We start from the raw sequence: 17,823 nt of genomic DNA, 5'->3' as shown, positions 1-17,823 counted from the left end.
ATCATACAATCCATACAAGCTTGGAGTTCACTAGCGGTGCTCTCAAATGTCGTCCAACCAGATGACTGACCTTATCGAACTCCGAACTCCGATCTCCGATCTCCTAACTCCGAACCTCTGACTCCTCTGATGCTCCGAGTCCTCGTCTTGGAGCTCTTATTTTAAATTTACGGAATTCGGTCTACAATGGCAACGACTCGTCGGAACGGTCAGTTGTGGTCCTGTGAGCCATGTCGCAAATCAAAACTGCGTTGTGATCATGCAAGCCCGGTTTGTGGCCGCTGCATACGGCGCGATAGGAAACATCTCTGCGTCTATCATCCATCGCCTCTCACAAGGCTCACACAGGCAACAACAGCCCGCGATAATCCTTTATCACTCCCACCACGGGCACCGAAAACCCGTGAGAATGGTAGACCCCCCCTTACGCGGGCAATAAACTCCCGCGAGAAACCTCGTGAGAAGTCGACACCAGTCCCACCGCCAATAGAGTCAACGGAGCTCAGCACCATATTAGACGACTGGTGCCAAAAGCAACCCACCGTACAGACACCGGGATTCCTTGGCCACACTAGCTACAATGATGCGTTCAGAGATAGCGATAGTGGATTGGAGCTTGGAAGCTTATCACCGTCTCCAGAAACGTTTGCAATGAATATAGAGAATGTCCAGCGCGGGGCAAGAGCGTTGGCCTTGTTGAAACATCTTCCTCTATACCGAGAAATGTTGCTTGCCCGGTATAAGGTCTGGGAAGGCTGGACCATTGGTCGTCCGATAACACTTATGATTTTGGGCCAGACTGAAGAAATGTGGAGCTCTGTCCAATGCGATGAAGCGGATGAAACAAAACAGACGTTGTTGCTGTCCAAGAGACTATTCGAGAAGCAGACGCAACCCATTGATATTCATTCAGAGACGAGATGGACAGAATTTGTGTCTTCTGTTACGGGACGTTGGGAAACATTAGGTTTGCTGTTTACTCTAATCGGTCTGGCAGCTGACAGCACCCCTCGTGATTCAGGTGGTAGGTATCACGAGCTGGGAGGGTTAGAGAGCATAGGACATACCGCCGTGGAAGTCGGGGATCTTTGTCTTCAATTCTGCGAGAAGGCCGGAATAGTCAATGATATAGTGTGTTCATTACTCCTACATCACGTCTGTCTTTTGACAGCAGTGTATGGCGATAGTAGTAAGTTCATCTGTCAATTAAACAGCACTTAAAGAGGAGACGATATCAGGAGGCCGATCTAATACGCAAAACGCAGGTCACCGAGCGTGGCGCAAGTTAGGTGATTTGGCCACCACTCTGTTTGCATTCGGACTTCATCAGCAGTCGACAAATCTGCCATTCTTCCTTAAAGAGATACGCCAGCGAACAATGATCGCAGCATATGCCGTGGACAAGTCGGGCGCAACATTCCTTGGTCGACCGCCACTCATCAGTCGGCAATATTGTGACCTTCCGATGCCGTTGGACCTTAGTTGGGATGAAGTACTTGCCGAACCAGCCGCACGTGAAGCAGCCATTGCAAATCTGACCGTTGATGGCTGGAATAAAGAAGCTAGTTTTCAGAAAGGCGCGATGGGTCGCATTTGTCTTTTGGCGAGTATCTTTCGTGAAAAGGCACTGGAGTTTTCGCTTGGTCGCGTCACAGAAGACCTACCTGCGCGGGTTGAGTAAGAGCTATGATAGACCTTGAGTATACCCTGATTGGGCTGAAACTGATTGGTTCTACTACGCAGGACCCTGTCTCAAGAATTACATCAACAATATGAAGATCTGCCTGATTACCTCCATTGGGATTTCATAGGACAATCCTCAGACGATCGCCTTCGAATTGACATTCGCCTAGAATACATCTACATCGATTTCCTGTTGTATAGAAATCTTTTCAAGAGGACGAAGGTCTCACCAGATCGAATTATCAGTGTTTCATTGGAGATAATGACTGTGCTTCTATCACTAGTCGCCAGAACACTTGAAATCCCAACGGCGAGACGAATTGTTTCATGGAATGTAAGTAGAACCAACCTGGCCACGAATTCAGAAGGAGTCGGACGAGGTAAATGCTACTTCAATCAACCAGAAAAGCCCTGCTTACATTAGTATGGACAAATAGCTCTGCAATGCTGGACTTCCTTCAGCTGGTGTTCTCTCCGCTGAACTTCTGCGGCAATCCCGATTGCGAATACCCGAATCGTCGGTGTTTTCTCGCTCTGAAATCATTCAGAAACTTAGTATCTTTACATCATACCTGGAGACCATGGTCCAACATGATGACGGCAACCATCAGATTGCACAACAGGGCCAACGAGCCATCCGCCATGTTTTGGATCAGATTCTTTCCGCGCCTATCCAGGCCGTTCCGTCCATGTATGATTCTACGATAGGACTCGAAATTGGCGAATCAGGGCCAGTGCCGATGAACTCGGACTTACTGGAGGGCATTGATGTTGATGATCGAGGACCGTTTCTGGAGTGGCTTGAGGGGACAACGGATTTTAATGAGCCATGGCTTGCATGGATGAACTTGAGTTGAACCTACTAGTACTAGCTCGAGTTACGAAAGATGGAATCGGTAGAGATTCAAAATTGGAAGTCGTGAAGATTTCGTTCATAGCTCTGATCAAACTTTTGCAGATATGCACAATCCAAGGAACAAATAGGAATCTAATCCAGTATAAAAAAAAGCATCAAACCATGGGATGGTTTACTCATCCTTCTCCTCTTCCTCGTCCTCCTCGTTCTTCTCCTCAATCTCAGCCTCCTCATCCTCCTCGAAGGTGGTAGCAGGGACGCTGTACAGACGGAGCACAGAGCGGTTGGGATCCTTGATGAGCACGTACTTCTTGAGGACATCGGCAGGCTCCTCAGCATCGAGACCACGGATGCGATCCACAATAGTGCGAACGATTCCCCAGCCGTTGCCAAGGTTCAAGTTCATCTGAGCAGCGAACTCGCGAGGCTTGTAGCCAACAACGCCAAGAACGATGTGACCGGCGGCGGAGCGGGGGTTGGCACGGGACACGAAACCAAGCTTCATGCCGTCGGCCTGGGCCAGGATGGCCTGGGTAGTCCAGCGAGCGAGCTTGCAGGAGTTGTTCTTCATCTCAGTGGCAATAACGGCACCACGTTGCGAGACAAGCTTAGTGCGCCAGTCGAGAGCACCACCGGAGCCAATGGCCTTGGAGTCGAACTCGTTGAGAGCCTTGACAATCAGCTGCTGGTCAGGGCCGCCAGTGGGGCTCTTCATAACGGCGTCAACCTCGGTACGGACAACCAGTTTAAGGGGTTCCTCATCACGCTCGAGAGAAATATCGAAGAGGCGGTACTTGTAACCCTTGGAGGCAAGAGCATCGGTCTCCTCAGCCTCGTTGTAGAAGGGGTTGGGCTGGGCAAAGGAGATCTTGGCATCCTCGGACTCGGTCACTGTCTGCAAAGCGAAGTTGTGGTTGATGAAAGTGGCTTCCATGGCGAGAGCACCGGGGGTGTTGATCTGCTCCTGCTTGCCAGAGGCCTCAGAGATCTCAAGGGGAGCATCCTGAGCGTTCTCGTTAACGCTAACGAGATCCATTGAAGCACCGGGACGCTTGTCGAAGAAGATCTTGTTGCCCTGGTGGGTGATAACGATATCCCATGAGTAGACACTGCGGGTGGCGCACATGAGCATGGAGAGGATGTCGGAGGTAACGAAGACGGTGGCCTGGTCCTTCTCGGCGAGTTCGTGGATAATAGGATCCTGCGATGTGGTGACGTTGTAGGCGGCACGTTCGAGAGCCTGAAGTCTGCGCTCGGCGTTCTTGACCGGGGGACGGTCGTAGGATCGATCGTAGTAGTGCAAGAAACCGTAGGATTCAAGATCCTCACCCTCGGGGGTCTCGAGGTTCAGCTTAGACAGGCGGTTGAAGTCAACCTCCTCCAGCATCTGCCACTCAGGTCGGACGTTGACAGATGGCTCACGAGTGCGCTGGGGCTTGTCGTAATCTCTCCAGCCGAAACGACGGCCACCACGGCCGCCACGGTTTCCACGGCTGTCGTAAGAGCGATCGCCTTGACCACGACCACCACCAGCACGCTGGAAGCCGCCACGGCCACCACCACGTTGGCCAGCAACACCACCACGTTGACCACGGCCACGGAAAACAGTACCACCACCACGACCAAAGGTGCGCTTGGTGGAAGTGCGAGTGTTGTCGACAACGGAGAAAGAAGACTCATCTTCGGCGGCCTGAACAGTGAAAAGGCTGGAGGCACCGGCGCCATAAACCTGTTGATCTGAAAGAAGCAAAGAAAAAAAGATCAAAAGTCAGCAATCCGCGGGTTCAGATGCCCTTGGCGGGGCACTAAGAGAAAAAATATAAAATTCAAGATATACCTCTGAAGTTACGGTTGTACTGCTGACGACCTTGACGATCACGATCCTTGGACTCGGCCGTCCAGTCAGCCATACGGCCCAGCTTGTCACCCTTGGAGAAGGGGGCATAAGGGACACCGTTCAACATGTTGTCGGCGGTGGAGGAGGGGCCCCAGGAATCATCGGAGGGGAGGGCGGCCACGAGGTCCGCAATGGAGATAGGAGCCATTTTGCAGATGTATTATGCACCAGCAAGCAAAAAGGCAAAAGGTTGGTGTTTGGTTATCGTGGGGTTCGAATTATCACCGGAAGTTTCTGTGTCGCGAGTTTCTGTGGCTGAAAGTGGGTCAATTCACACCGCCACAGAGTATCACCAGCCACACCAGCCACACTAGCCACATTCCATATCACGTGAAATGATAGAGAATGCTCAAATCTGTAATTGCCAGTCAAGTATCAAATTAGTACTATGTAGTAGTTAGTAGTAGTAGTAGTAGTAGTAGTAGTAGTAGTAGTAGTAGTAGTAGTAGTAGTAGTAGTAGTAGTAGTAGTAGTAGTAGTAGTAGTAGTAGTTAGTAGTAGTAGTAGTAGTAAGTAGTAGTAGTAGTAGTAGTAGTAGTAGTAGTAGTAGTAGTAGTAGTACTGTAGTAGTAGTAGTAGTAGTAGTAGTAGTAGTTAGTAGTAGTAGTAGTAGTAGTAGTAGCAGTAGTAGTAGTAGTAGTAGTAGTAGTACGCATATACTGTAATTGCAGAAAATTTCACACTAATTGGTAATATCTTTCCAGCTAATGAAGGGTGATTCTGGTCAATGTATCCATATATGAATGAATCCTAAAATAGGCCCAGGCACGCATGAATCATGATCATAATACCTACTAGGTAATTACTAATAGATGATTTAATGCTTGATTGATGCAGGTTTCTAGTAAATACAGGCGCCGTGTTCAATTCCTTACAATAGAACCATGGCAGAAACAGCAAGTATAACGCCGGATTTGAATAATATTGAACTATTCAAAAACACTGGACAGCCTCGGGGCCGGTTTGTGTAATTACATAACAATCAAGCACTTGCTAGTCACTAATAGAACCAGCGACAACATACTGCTTTGCCGTTTTGAGCTTGCTGAGTGTGCTGTTACTTAACTTCAAGGTATCTGTCACGATTTGTCTCGGAGTGGATGCGATCCATTGGCCAAGCGCCATATCTGCGGAGTAATGAGCTTGGTGATCGAAACTGAAGTTGATATAAGAACGACATACCAGTAAATTGGGGCGCTTGAAGCACCTCCAGGAACATTAAAACCTCATCGCCAGTATTCTCGATGTAATGGCTGTTTGACTGAGGGAAGTACCCAACGTCACCAGCTCGATAGTCAAACGTCGTTGCAGAATCAGGCGCAGAAAACAATGTTGCGCGCCCTTGCCCTTGAATAAAAAATGTCCACTCATCACTAGTCGGATGCCAATGGATTTCACGCATGCCACCAGGGTTCACAGTAACAATAGCAGCAGAGAAATTATCTGCGATAGGAAATGTGAGGGGATCAATTATTTTGACAGATCCACCGGCTACTTCGTGTGCGGGCTGCTCAGAGAAATGGTAGGAATAACTTTCCGTTCGTGGCACAATACCTGATTGAGTCGTGACATTCTGCTCCTCAATATCTTGGGGTGCTGGAGTACCTTGAAAGATGTAAAGTTCACTATCTGGAATGTCGTCAAAGGCTGAGATGGGAACACCGAGGTTCTTCGCCAGGACGGATCTCTGAATGACTTGTCAGTGTCGTCGTGTCAAAGATGCAGCCAATATACAGGTGTGACTTACAGGAGTATGAAGGAAAACTTCTGTGGCGAGAAATGTGTTGTCTTCATCAAAGTCACCCTGATCAAAGACAAGAAGAAATTCCACACCGTCATCTAATGCTTGAATAGAGTGAGGAATTCCCCTAAAAGACAAATTTAGACAAATTCCAGGAACAAGGGCATGTGAGTGACATACGGTGGGAAAAACCAAACATCACCAGCAGTAAGGTCATCGACAAATGTTTGTCCGTCAGAGTTGACGGCCTGTCAGATTTGAATAAGTCAAGTGCAAAATACCAGTTACACATGATAGCGGAGCTTGACCCACTTGGATACGACAGGACCCATTCAACACCAAAGACCACTCCGCCGCAACGTGCCAGTGCAGCTCACGGTAACCGCCAGGTTCCAGGCGCATGTCAACTCCAGCCATTTCGGTCGCAGCTGGCATGACTACTGTGTTTTCCTGACGAGCCCATCCGGCGTTATCGATACCAAGTCTTGAATATACTATTAGCAGTGTCTTGTATGGTTGATTCGGAATTCGTACCGGTTATGACTGAGACCTGTTTCCATGATTAGCACATGTGAATTCTCCGGGCCAGGCTTTGCGGATGACTGGAGTTGTGACTTACCCATAGGCCATTGAGCGTTGATAGTCTGGCCATTATCCGTACCAGGAGGGGCTAGTTTGTCACTGTTGATTCGATCATATGCATAATTGCCTGAGGGAAATACGCGTCAACTTCCGATATTCAAAAGCATGCAGAATGAATGGCAAGAGAAACATACGAGGACCAGGGTCATCACTTCCAGTGGAGCCCCGAATGGGTTGGGGGTTCTCAACGTTCTCAAAATCTAGGTATGCACCGATATCCGGACTGTCCGTTTGACCCGGAAGAAGACTGTACTTGAGGTCTGGCTGAGTGCCGCTCACAATCTTTTCAGTGGAAGAGTATCCGACAAGTGCTTCAGAGCCTCTTAGCGGGGGATTAGTGCTCCTCCGAGCTGGTGCTGCATCGACGGTACATAGGAGGAGAGAAATTAGACACAAGGTTCGAGAATGATATTGAAGTTTCATGATGAAAAAGGTTGCTTAATTGGTCAACCCAAGCAATAAAGTTGTGAAGGGAAAATGAGATGGAGCCTTAAGTTTTGAAATACTCGACTTGTAAGTCTATTGCAGGCAGTGAGGACATCAAAAGATTCCCTCAAGTGCTTGATGGGTCATTTATTACACAGTGCGAACAAGATGTCTTTTATATGCTGATTTTGACAGAACTGCACCACAAACATTAACCTCCAGCTGAGCACCTATCACTTCGCCAAATCTGCACCCCCCCCTCACGCAACCTACGTACTAGGTACCTTGTGAATTATCGGAGATATTTATAGTGGGGATATTGCCAATCTATCCCCTCATCGGGGGAACTAATTGAAACCGAAGTGCACATGTGTAGTAGTATGGTGTACATAGTCTCCAACTGCAACCTTGGAAGTGCTTGTAATTCGTCCACTCTGTTTCAAAAAATGTCCCCAAAAGAGGGGAACTTTGAGAACATGGTATGCATGATTGGTGAGATTCATAGATCGCAGTATATTTCCCCTCATCCGCCAAGCCGTGGAGACAGATTTCTCCAGCTGCACCTGAGAGCATATACCTGCTTCTAGGCTGGCCTAGCTGGGGTATGGAAGGATACATCAGAAAGCGAGGCTCGCAGAGGGGCAAGCGAATTAAAGAGGTCTTCGTAGTAGGGACGAGGGATAGACATAGCTGGTTTTTGATGGCCACCTCTCCCGAGGTCGGTTGAATTGCGAGAATGGAATTCATTGGTTGGAGACAAGATATCTAGATGTAGTCAGTGCCCGGCATTAGGCGGAGAAATTCCCAGTTAAGAGCAAATATGAGCATCCAGGTGCTATTCATAGGCATCGGTTAGAAAAAGAATGGGGTCAAACTCCGCAGACAACGCGTTTTGAGAATTACCAGTAAGTAGTAGATGGGTGACTTCTAAGGTTCTAACCTCTTCCACTGACGTATGTAGTAGACATCAAGGTGAGGGGAACTACATAACGTGCTACCTAAGCTTTATTAAAGGCCCACCTTAAAGAGGACCGTGGAAGATTGCGGTATCCATCAAGGACCCACATGACATGGATTTGAAATCTCAGTTGGGGCCCTACCTAGAAAATGGCATCAACCTTGGAAATAACTGAGCTAATGTTGGAAGGAACTTAATAACTCCGGGACCTTGCGGAATCTGTAAAGATTCACGCGCAGGTGGTCATTGGAATAACGTTGAAATTAAATGTTTTGGTGCAGTGTTGTCAAATGGTATGAAGAGGGACCTCGGGACAAGAGTTCAAATGTGACAGCTTGAACTGGAATGCTAATTATATCCATACTACTAGTAGTATTCAAATGTTACCGATTTCCATAAATAGCGCGAGGTGTAGTACATATGTGCTCAAGGGTAGAACAACGTTTACGCCAAGCTTTGGCTGGGCAAGACAAGCAACCTTGGAAGCTGCTGCATTAAACCCGCAAAAATATTATTCATACATCATGCAGGTCGCTTTTTCAGCATTGGATAGTGAAGGTACTAAACCAAACTAGTCGATGTAAAAGTTTCGCCGACTCTTTTTTTTTACCCAAATTCCAGGTCAAACCGTAAGGAGCTCAGCAGATTCCAATCTTCTTCGCTTGCCTTCACTTGCATTATTTCATTGTTCTTCTCACGAGGGGGTTATAGAGATCGAATAAATAAAAGGGGGAGTTCAATCAACGGATGTGGAGCGGGAAATCGATCTTCCGCCATTTATACTTGTAAGTTGTAACCTTGGACATGCACATGTGTGGAAGTTGTTGGTACTCGGTCTTCATTATCATTCAGGTCTTTTTTGTGGAATGATGGGGATTTCGTGTGGATTAGATCTAGTCAGTGGTGATGGATATGCAGGTTTAAATTTAGAAAAAAAAAAACATTGAAAAGAGCTTGGCATTACCCCGCGCGATATTTGGATATATTTAGGAGTCCGTGAGCAAACATTTGACGATTCAATTGATCAGCCAAAAGGGTGGAAAGTGATTGGAATTGCAATCGTTCAGTAGAGGATCATGCCTTCAATGTTCTTAAGATAACATTTGAAGGAATGAATCCATGTTACTAGATTTCAGTGCTGCTTTGTCACACATGTATACAATGTTGTTTACTTGACCATGAGAAGCTTGGAGGTAACACCGGAAATTCAGAAGTTGCCATCATTCTAGTAGCCCCACATCTTCTTAACCCCAAGCCACGGCCTTGAAAACCATGTACAATTAAACAGACCCACCGTAAGGAGGTCCGCGAGTGGAGCAGACTCAACCTTGGAGCCTTTTTGGTGACAGCCAATACCTAAATCAGCAGTGCGGAATCAAGTGCATCATTCGTTGAGTCAATGTTTGCCAGCTGACGGTGCGGGAACATTTGAACATTTGAATTGATATATGTAGTAGAAAGCACTCGGTACCCACATGCACATGTGTGTAAATGTTATATTGATACGGCACCCGTGCACATATGCAGTATCAATGAACATTGAACATTTGAATACTTCCTCCACTCCATTCAAATGTTTACTGACTTGTTGTCTGATATTTGAACGTGATCGCTTTGACAGGGTTTTCATTTAGGTCGATTCCAGCCTCCAGAAATCCATTGAACGTGAAAATCAAGGGTAGCATAGTCAGCACTTGAGCAACTATGGCTGGCGGATAGGCTCATTGATGCTTTTGATTCCAAACGCATTTGAATCTTCGGATTCGCTGCACGACTTCATGAAGTGAAATTTTGAGTATGAGTTTCTCTAATCTTCTGCCCAGTGCGGGGTTTTCACCCTAGCGTCCGAGGATTCTAATGAGATCACCTTCTCAGCACAGTGACGAAGGCCTGAATAAGAGAAGAGCTATGATAGGCCAGACGGGACTGACTATTCTGTAAAGGGTCCGGATTCTGTACCGGGCCACTTTGAGAGGGAAAATGTCTAGACTAGACGCTTCTTCTAACCTTGGAATGTCATGGGGGAGGCTACTCTAGGCTAACCCTAGGCTTCCAATGTTTTGGTGATCTTCAGGGAAGAAAAGCTATGGCCTGAAAGCACTTCGAAAAGAGAACGATGGTTCTTGAAATACAATAGTTGAGATATAATTAACTTGAATTTTGCTCATATTAGGCCTCTGATCAACAAGGGACTTCCCACACAAATTGTGCATTTAGTCATGGTGACTCTATAAATACCTCCTAGCTACTACTATGGTTACATGTTTGCGACCGGCAGTATTATCTAGTATCGTGTCATTCTTACAAGTCCTTAAGTTACGGTGAATGTGGAAAAAAAAAAGAGAGAGATTTGTTTAGTGATATTGTATTCAGGGTAGAAGTAGCCCTCATAACGCCGGTCCGTATTGCCAGTCTTTGGCAATAGAACTATGACAAAAAGTCTTGATAACGAAAGGAAAGATCCCCAAGCCCCCGTCCCAGTCGGTGGGTGAAAAAGAAAGCCCATCAATAATGTGGTGTCAAACCGAGGGGTTCATGTTGATAAAAGAAGAGTCGTAAAAAAGGGGAATATGTATGATGAATCAAAGTGTTGGACAGAGACCAGTGAACTTGGGTGTTGTCCAGAGATCTCAAACCCTAACACGTTTCAGGTAGCGCATGGTAAGATAGACGGCAGCCAGACTGGTATAGACACCGCCGCCGGCAGTGACCCAGACAGGTCGGTGGACATTGAGTGAGGTGCGAAGGAGTTGACCTTCCTTCTTAGGCTTCTCACCTGTGAGTAGATTAGAAAGTTGGTCAGACCTGATCACATGTAAATGGAAAGAGGGGGGGGAGGGAGAGCAAAGGAGAGCAAGGGGAGTAGGGGGATCGTACCCTGCTGGAAGAGTCTTTGTCGCAAGTTACTCAAGCCCTGCCTGGAACGAGCTGGCAGGGTTGCGAGCTGTTGCATGATAGGACCAACAGGTGCTGACATGGTGTGTGTTTTTGGAAATGTTACGTTTGATGGAAGAGAGTTGATGATGGAAGTGATGTATTCTGGATAGATGGAGTTGAGAGAGAGAAAAGGCAAGTCCTTTGTGCTAATGTTTTTATAGGGGGAATCATCTGACAAATTATGCGGGGTCAACTCAGTGGCGGGGAGTAACATCCGGGGCATCCTTGCACTTTGAGTTTCAAGTTGGGCAATTTGAGCGATACAAACTTGTCTAGATTGACCTTGATGACTTCATGAGATCGGTACTTCACTGAAGGAAAAAAGAACATAAATCCCCTTGAAAGACAGAAGAGGGGATCAGATATTTCAAAAGGTGCTATTCAGGGTGCTATTCAGTAGGAGAATGCATAAAGTGATTGAATGTCCCCATTAATGACTCTTAACAAGAGTCATGACAAGAGCAGAGACAAATGAATGTCTACTAGGTTAGCCTGGGCTTTGTCTTTGCCAATACTAGGATTGGTCGATAATGAACGTCAACACTCAGCCATGCCTATAATAACACACAGCGCCCAAGGGAACCTTGGAAGGGATCCAATCATACGATTGCAAAAGAGAGAGAGACTCGTGTTCTTTTGATTCTTTCCTTTTCTTCCCCCTCTCTCATTCTTTTTTCTTGCCTTTTCTCAACCACGCATCTTGCACAATTTTCACCATTTATTTTGATCTCCGCACAATCTTCTTCGAAATTCAAGATACCCCGGAATGCCAGGATTTTGATATAGATGGTCCATCAAAAAGGTGGAGACTCGGGTCCCACCCCGAGAAAGAGAAAAAAAAGTGGAAAATCTGGGGAATCTTAACATCTTTTTGTGGGGTTTTTTTTTTCTCTTTTCTCCACAAAACTGGGGACTAGAACGCAAGGGGGCAATGGGTCACGCTTCCTTTTCGCCACTGAACATTCTACACTATGTACCCCGTACCAACCATACATGATGACTCCCCACGGTCGCATACCCGAAAAGAATCGCTCATTCAAGTCGAAGCGCCCTGGCCATATTGCGGTGCATTATTCGGACCTAGAACACACCTGCGATGACCAACCCATGTGAAATCCATGAGCTTCATTCGGAGCTGCTTTGTCCAATCAAAGCGTCTTCCAAATTTATTTCAACTTTACAGTAGTACTAATCTTTGTTCTCCGAGCAGAAGGTGATCGGACAAAACCCCCGGGGCCCTCTTATTCGCCAGCTACGATTTAATACAGCCGGGTTTGGAACGAACGACCCACCACACTTCTACATAGCAGCTCCTCACACGAAAAGGTCGTTTCTATCGGGCGGATATCATTCCTGCTATAGAAAGATGGGCCAGTTACTCGCACACGATTTACCAGTGCTGACTGTGTGCTACATTCTGATTCCTTTGAGTTGATATCAATTCATTGTCATGGATATGATTGTTTATCTTTGTTTGGCTTATCTTTTGAGACTATTGCCGTTCGAGCCCAATGAAACATACCTTGGCAAGCCAAGCCTCGGTCTCGAACATTTGAACCCGTCCGATCCTGTAATTTGGAGAAACCACAATAACGATGGGATATCTTTGCTAGCTTAATGCAGAGCAAATCTGGATTTCGGATCTAGTTTTAGTGCTCAGGTTAGCCGCTAAACCACAGGGGCAAAAGACCAGGATTTCCTGTAGTGGAAAGGGATAATGACGAATCACGAATGTCAGGAAAACGGGACCGGATTGCCCCATAGAGGTTAGAACGAGATAAAACGTGAGGTCGAGATTCGTGTAATTCTTCTTTGTAATTATTATTATTAAATTTTTTTTTTTTAATTACCGTTTAACATTTGAGGAAACCCAAGTGTTAAGGGTTGAATAAACAGGGAAGGAAAAGAACAGGTCTACTCTCTAATTGGTGTCAATTCAGCCCCGTTCAAGCGGCCCCTCACAGCCATCAAGCCATCAAGCCCCATCTCAAGCCCCTGACGTCTTTTTATGTATTTATGTATCAATTTGTCCGGAGTACTCCGTATTACCAGAGTTGCAATCTGTCTTGGCAAAAAAAAAAAAAAGAAGAAAAGAAAGAAGAAAAAACGTGGCTCAGACTTGACGCATTCCGCTCGTGGCACGCAATTGCTTGGCCCCGCTTTTCAACATTGGCTCAAATGCGGAAACTCGAACCAATTGCGTATATGCTCGAATGGCTGTGCGTTCTCGTTAAAAACACTTTTTTTCTTTTCTGGACTTGGCTTCTCACTTCGCGATAGGAAAACTTCCATCTCTACTGTCGTCTTTCTCTTTACTTCCCGTGATTCAAAAATCCTTCAATTCTTCAATTCTTCAATTCTTCAACTTAAATCTTTCACTGCCCCGGGAAACATCGTGGTCAAGTTTATCGCTGGATGCTTTCCGTCAAGCTCAAGCTCAAGCTCAAGCCAAAATCAAAGTCCAAGCCCAAGTCCAAGCCCCAAGTCCAAGTCCAAGTCCAAGTCCAAGCCCAAGCCCAAGCCCAAGCACCGGCCCTTCAATCTTAGTTCTTGCCCTGAGCAAATACCCCGGATTTCACTTCGCCCATCAGCAGTCCCTGTACAACGCGCCACCCTTTTGCGACACAGCCCACATTTTGCCCAATTCTCAGCCTCAAGCCCTGCACGCGACACGAGACACCTTCTACGAATTCTGACCGTGGCCCATTAACCACCTAGCGTTTCTTATTTGAAAACCCCCCAAATCGCTCACCCCGGAAATCTTCCCCGCGCCCCTCCCCCAACTACAAAATACAATGATACAGAATGTCTTTCAAGGCTGAAGATAAATTCTCTGGTGGAAATCACCATGGCGTGTTAGACACCTTAGGTCTGAAAGTGGCCGAGGGTCACCAGGATGTGCAGGAGGGATTGATGGCCGATAATGCCGATAATCTTCAAAGACACCTGGGTAATCGCCAAATTCAACTAATCGCAATCGGAGGCTCTATCGGAACCGCCCTGTTCGTGAGTATTGGAACGGGCTTGTATCATGGCGGCCCCGGCAGTTTGTTCATCGCCTTTACGGTGCAGTGTATCTTCCTCGCCATGGTAAACAACTGTCTGGCCGAAATGACCACCACATTTCCCGTCAGTGGCGGCTTTATTCGCTTGGCAGGAAAATGGGTTGATGATGCGCTTGGTTTCATGGTTGGCTGGAATTTCTTGTTCGATCTCTTCCCCCCCCCCCCCCCCACTACTTGGGCTACGTTATCGATGACAGGACTGATATGGCTTTAGCTTTTACGAGGCCCTGTTGATTCCATTCGAAATTTCGGCTTTTACCCTTGTCGTCTCTTTTTGGTCCGACAAGGTGACCGAGCCTGGTCCAGTCGCTGGCCTGTGCGCGGCCATTGTTGTATGTTATGGGTAAGAAATACACCATTGAACATCTGAGATCCCTTATAGTACACACTGACTTTATATCACTAGCATCCTCAATATTTTAGCTGTCAAGGCTTACGGTGAAGCTGAATTCTGGCTTTCAGGTGGCAAGGCATGTTTTTTTTGTCTTTTCTTTTTCTTCCCACCCCTTCTTTAATTCTCTTCTGGCCTTTTATCATTTTACACTTTGGCTGACTTGAACCGTCTTCAGGTCATCTTGATTTTTGCACTTTTTTTCTTCACCTTCATAACCATGGTTGGTGGCAATCCAGCTCACGATGCATACGGCTTTCGGTACTGGAACAACCCCGGTTCCTTCATGGAGTATCTGGATGTTGGTACTTTGGGTCGGTTTGAAGGATTTTTAGGAGCCCTGTGGTCAGCCGCCTTTGCTGTCGTTGGCCCCGAGTACATCTCGATGGTCGCTGCCGAAGCCAAGCGACCCCGTCTCTACATCAAAGCGGCCTTTAAAACGGTATATCTCCGCTTTGGTCTATTCTTCATGGGTGGAGCTCTGGCCGTGGGTATAGTCTGTTCTTGTAGGGATCCGTCATTGACCGCCGTCGTTGATGGTACGACATCAGGCTCCACCGCTGCGGCTTCGCCGTATGTCATCGGCATGCGGAACCTCGGCATCTCGATTTTCCCATCTATCATCAACGCGTAGGTAACATATGTCGGCCAACTCATTGGTTCATGCTAACCTAAACTTGTATAGTTTACTCTTGACTTCTATCTTTTCCGCGGGCAACACGTATACGTATTGCGCTATTCGAACTCTCTACAGTTTGGCACTTGAGGGCCGAGCCCCAAGGTTCCTTACATACACTACACGCAAGGGTGTACCAATCTACTGCTTCGTTGTGGTGATGATCTTCCCGATGCTGTCTTTCTTGCAGTGTTCGAGCAGTTCTGCCACAGTGATCACCTGGTTCGCCGAGCTTGTCACGGCTGGAGGTACATATCCTTCTCCATTGAACGTAGATGCAGTGCTAACCCACGGACCAGGCCTTATCAACTATATCGTCATCTGTATCACCTTTATCTGTTACCACCGGGCCTGCAAAGTGCAAGGTATCGACCGTCGAAGCTTCGCATACTTCGGGCGCTTTCAACCGTACTCTGCGTATCTGCCCCTCATCTGGATGACCCTCGTCACCATCTTCTATGGCTATCCCGCATTTAAGCCATGGTCAGTATCGAACTTTTGGGCGAATTACACCATGCAAATTGTGATTCCCTGCCTCTTCATATTGTGGAAACTCTTCAAGCGGACAAGATTTGTCCGATCCCACGAAGTGGACCTTGTATGGGAAAGACCGTTGATCGATGCGTATGAAGCAAGTTTCTTAGACCCTCCAATGGGTTTCTGGAGAGAAGTGGGACAGGTCTTTGGAATTGGACGGACCAAAGGTGGCAATGACAAGCGTCGTCATTCCGTTGTTCCTCCCCCAAGTGGGAATGAGGGCACAGAGGAAGGAGCTTTGGCTTAGACCAGACAGTCTCCTTAGTTGTTGGGTTATTATTCTTTACCCTTGTTTTTTTTTTTTTTTAACTATGAGATATTTTTATGTACCCAGGTGCCTACTTGGGGACATTGAACCGAGGCAACCGCCAATCCTAGTTGCTTTTTCGATACCACCAATCCAGATATCAATCAATCGGAAGATTGATATGAACTTCAAATATGCACTCCAAGTGTTTGTAACACAACTGCCCAGGAGATCCAAGAAAACAACCCCCCCCCCCTGCGGCAATAAATTCTACCTACCTAGGGCCAGGTAGATACAAACCTTAAAAACTACTAGTAGGTAGTTTGAAATACCGTAACATTATATACATAGTAGTACATAATATGTATATTCGCCGTATACCTACTAATAGTACTGGTCTGTTACGGCGTGGAAGCGTAAACTGGTGCATGGATGCATTCGATAAGTGGGATCGGGACTATCCCCGCTAATATACATAGTAATCAGGTGATCTGGGGCGGTGACCGCTAGCAGGGTAACATGGTCATGTTCGGGAGTGTGATTTGGTAGAATAATTTACCCACTACTAGTAGGTCCTAGCATATTCTTGGAACTTTCAAAAATAAGCATTATGGGGCCAAATTCCCCGAAGCTATGTACATAGAGGTTGATACACATGTGCATTCAATGTTTTGGGGAACACCCACGGGAAAGCTCACTTGTTCAGTATCGCCCCACGACCGCGCTCCAACTTTCTGTCCACTTCGGGGATCCAAAGAAACTCCGCACACTTGAATTTCTGATTGTATTCCAAGCTTCTCTTCTCCAAGAAGGTTAGCATGCTGAATTAGCTCAAGTAAAGGGTCTCGGGCTCACTGTCGTGATTTGATAGACATTGCCTCCAAAAGAAAATTGTTTGGTTCACCACTTCCCACGCACGATCAGTTCCAGCGCCGGGCGAGAATCCAGCGCATCAATAATGTGAGAAGTGACCTCCTTTTACTTAGAACTCTTGCAGAGTCAGCTCCAGTTTGCGGTCACTCTATTGGCCTGGAGCAAATACGCAAATTCGACCCGCTCAACCGCAGTGTGAAATGTCGAGTCGATATATCTTGGTTGTGATTCACCTGACATTGGCAAGGCAAACTGCGAGTGTGCCGAGAACCATGACTTTAAATAGTGAAGACCAGCGATGGAGAATTACTAAGTAGAAATGATGCACTTAGGTTGTTACTACCTAGGTACGTGCGATGAGAATAATAGAAAAAAAAAGAACGTACTGTTCTATTTGGCAAGCAACTTCTAGGTCTCGTTGGAACATTGAAGTGCTCACATGCCAAGGTGGGTAGGAGATTATGTAGTAGTGGGGCTACTGTCGAGCCTCAGGATATTCAACCTTGGGAGTTGCCAGGAGGCTCTTTATTGAAATCATGGCTCCTCTCCAGGTCGTACTTGAGTGGAGGTTCTAAGATTCAAATGAATGCAGGTGGATGATTGCCATATTTCAAGGTGTCATCCACGGTGCTGGGCTCCCTGCTCGGCATTAGTGTACTTTGTTGGTCGGCTATGTATGGGGTCTAAAGTTATCCAATTCCTGAAATTTGGTGAGTCTTCTCTGCGTCGCTTTAATAAGAGCTCTGCGCGTCGCTAAGCCGTTCTAGGAGAATAGAGGACAGGTACAATCCATTTTATGCTCGTGTTGTATGTAGCAATGGGTGGGCAGCCACCGGAAACAATCAATGGACTACCTAGGCAATTGATAGCATCAGAGGTGAAATTAGTCTCTTG

General features: G+C 46.7%; 6 protein-coding genes across 6 annotated transcripts; 3 read left to right on the top strand and 3 right to left on the bottom strand.

The window, feature by feature from the left end:
- Nucleotides 1–186: 186 nt before the first annotated feature.
- N7466_010688 (uncharacterized protein) lies at nt 187–1,681 on the top strand (the record flags this gene model as incomplete). The annotated part of the gene is made up of 2 exons (XM_057170077.1): nt 187–1,024; nt 1,266–1,681. 2 exons carry the CDS (start codon nt 187–189, stop codon nt 1,679–1,681), a joined length of 1,254 nt encoding a protein of 417 aa, XP_057015809.1.
- Nucleotides 1,682–2,264: 583 nt separating this feature from the next.
- N7466_010687 (uncharacterized protein) lies at nt 2,265–2,540 on the top strand (the record flags this gene model as incomplete). Its single annotated transcript, XM_057170076.1, has 1 exon — nt 2,265–2,540. One exon carries the CDS (start codon nt 2,265–2,267, stop codon nt 2,538–2,540), a length of 276 nt encoding a protein of 91 aa, XP_057015808.1.
- A 171-nt stretch (nt 2,541–2,711) lies between these two features.
- N7466_010686 (eukaryotic translation initiation factor 3 subunit D) lies at nt 2,712–4,584 on the bottom strand (the record flags this gene model as incomplete). Its single annotated transcript, XM_057170075.1, has 2 exons — nt 2,712–4,276; nt 4,377–4,584. The coding sequence occupies 2 exons, from the start codon at nt 4,582–4,584 to the stop codon at nt 2,712–2,714; spliced, it is 1,773 nt and encodes a 590-aa protein (XP_057015807.1).
- An 845-nt stretch (nt 4,585–5,429) lies between these two features.
- N7466_010685 (putative oxalate decarboxylase) lies at nt 5,430–7,242 on the bottom strand (the record flags this gene model as incomplete). Its single annotated transcript, XM_057170074.1, has 8 exons — nt 5,430–5,563; nt 5,619–6,123; nt 6,184–6,304; nt 6,358–6,425; nt 6,490–6,661; nt 6,712–6,727; nt 6,797–6,886; nt 6,954–7,242. The coding sequence occupies 8 exons, from the start codon at nt 7,240–7,242 to the stop codon at nt 5,430–5,432; spliced, it is 1,395 nt and encodes a 464-aa protein (XP_057015806.1).
- Nucleotides 7,243–10,833: 3,591 nt separating this feature from the next.
- Nucleotides 10,834–11,180, bottom strand: N7466_010684 (uncharacterized protein; the record flags this gene model as incomplete). The annotated part of the gene is made up of 2 exons (XM_057170073.1): nt 10,834–10,979; nt 11,081–11,180. The coding sequence occupies 2 exons, from the start codon at nt 11,178–11,180 to the stop codon at nt 10,834–10,836; spliced, it is 246 nt and encodes an 81-aa protein (XP_057015805.1).
- Nucleotides 11,181–13,945: 2,765 nt separating this feature from the next.
- On the top strand, nt 13,946–16,056 carry N7466_010683 (Amino acid/polyamine transporter I; the record flags this gene model as incomplete). Its single annotated transcript, XM_057170072.1, has 5 exons — nt 13,946–14,346; nt 14,420–14,537; nt 14,775–15,226; nt 15,282–15,520; nt 15,572–16,056. 5 exons carry the CDS (start codon nt 13,946–13,948, stop codon nt 16,054–16,056), a joined length of 1,695 nt encoding a protein of 564 aa, XP_057015804.1.
- Between the last annotated feature and the right edge of the window lie 1,767 nt (nt 16,057–17,823).

This window comes from Penicillium verhagenii (assembly GCF_028828195.1).
Source record: "Penicillium verhagenii strain IBT 33310 chromosome Unknown utg000012l_segment0_segment0, whole genome shotgun sequence".
Lineage (NCBI taxonomy): Eukaryota > Fungi > Ascomycota > Eurotiomycetes > Eurotiales > Aspergillaceae > Penicillium > Penicillium verhagenii.
This window is presented reverse-complemented; position numbering and strand designations above follow the sequence as displayed.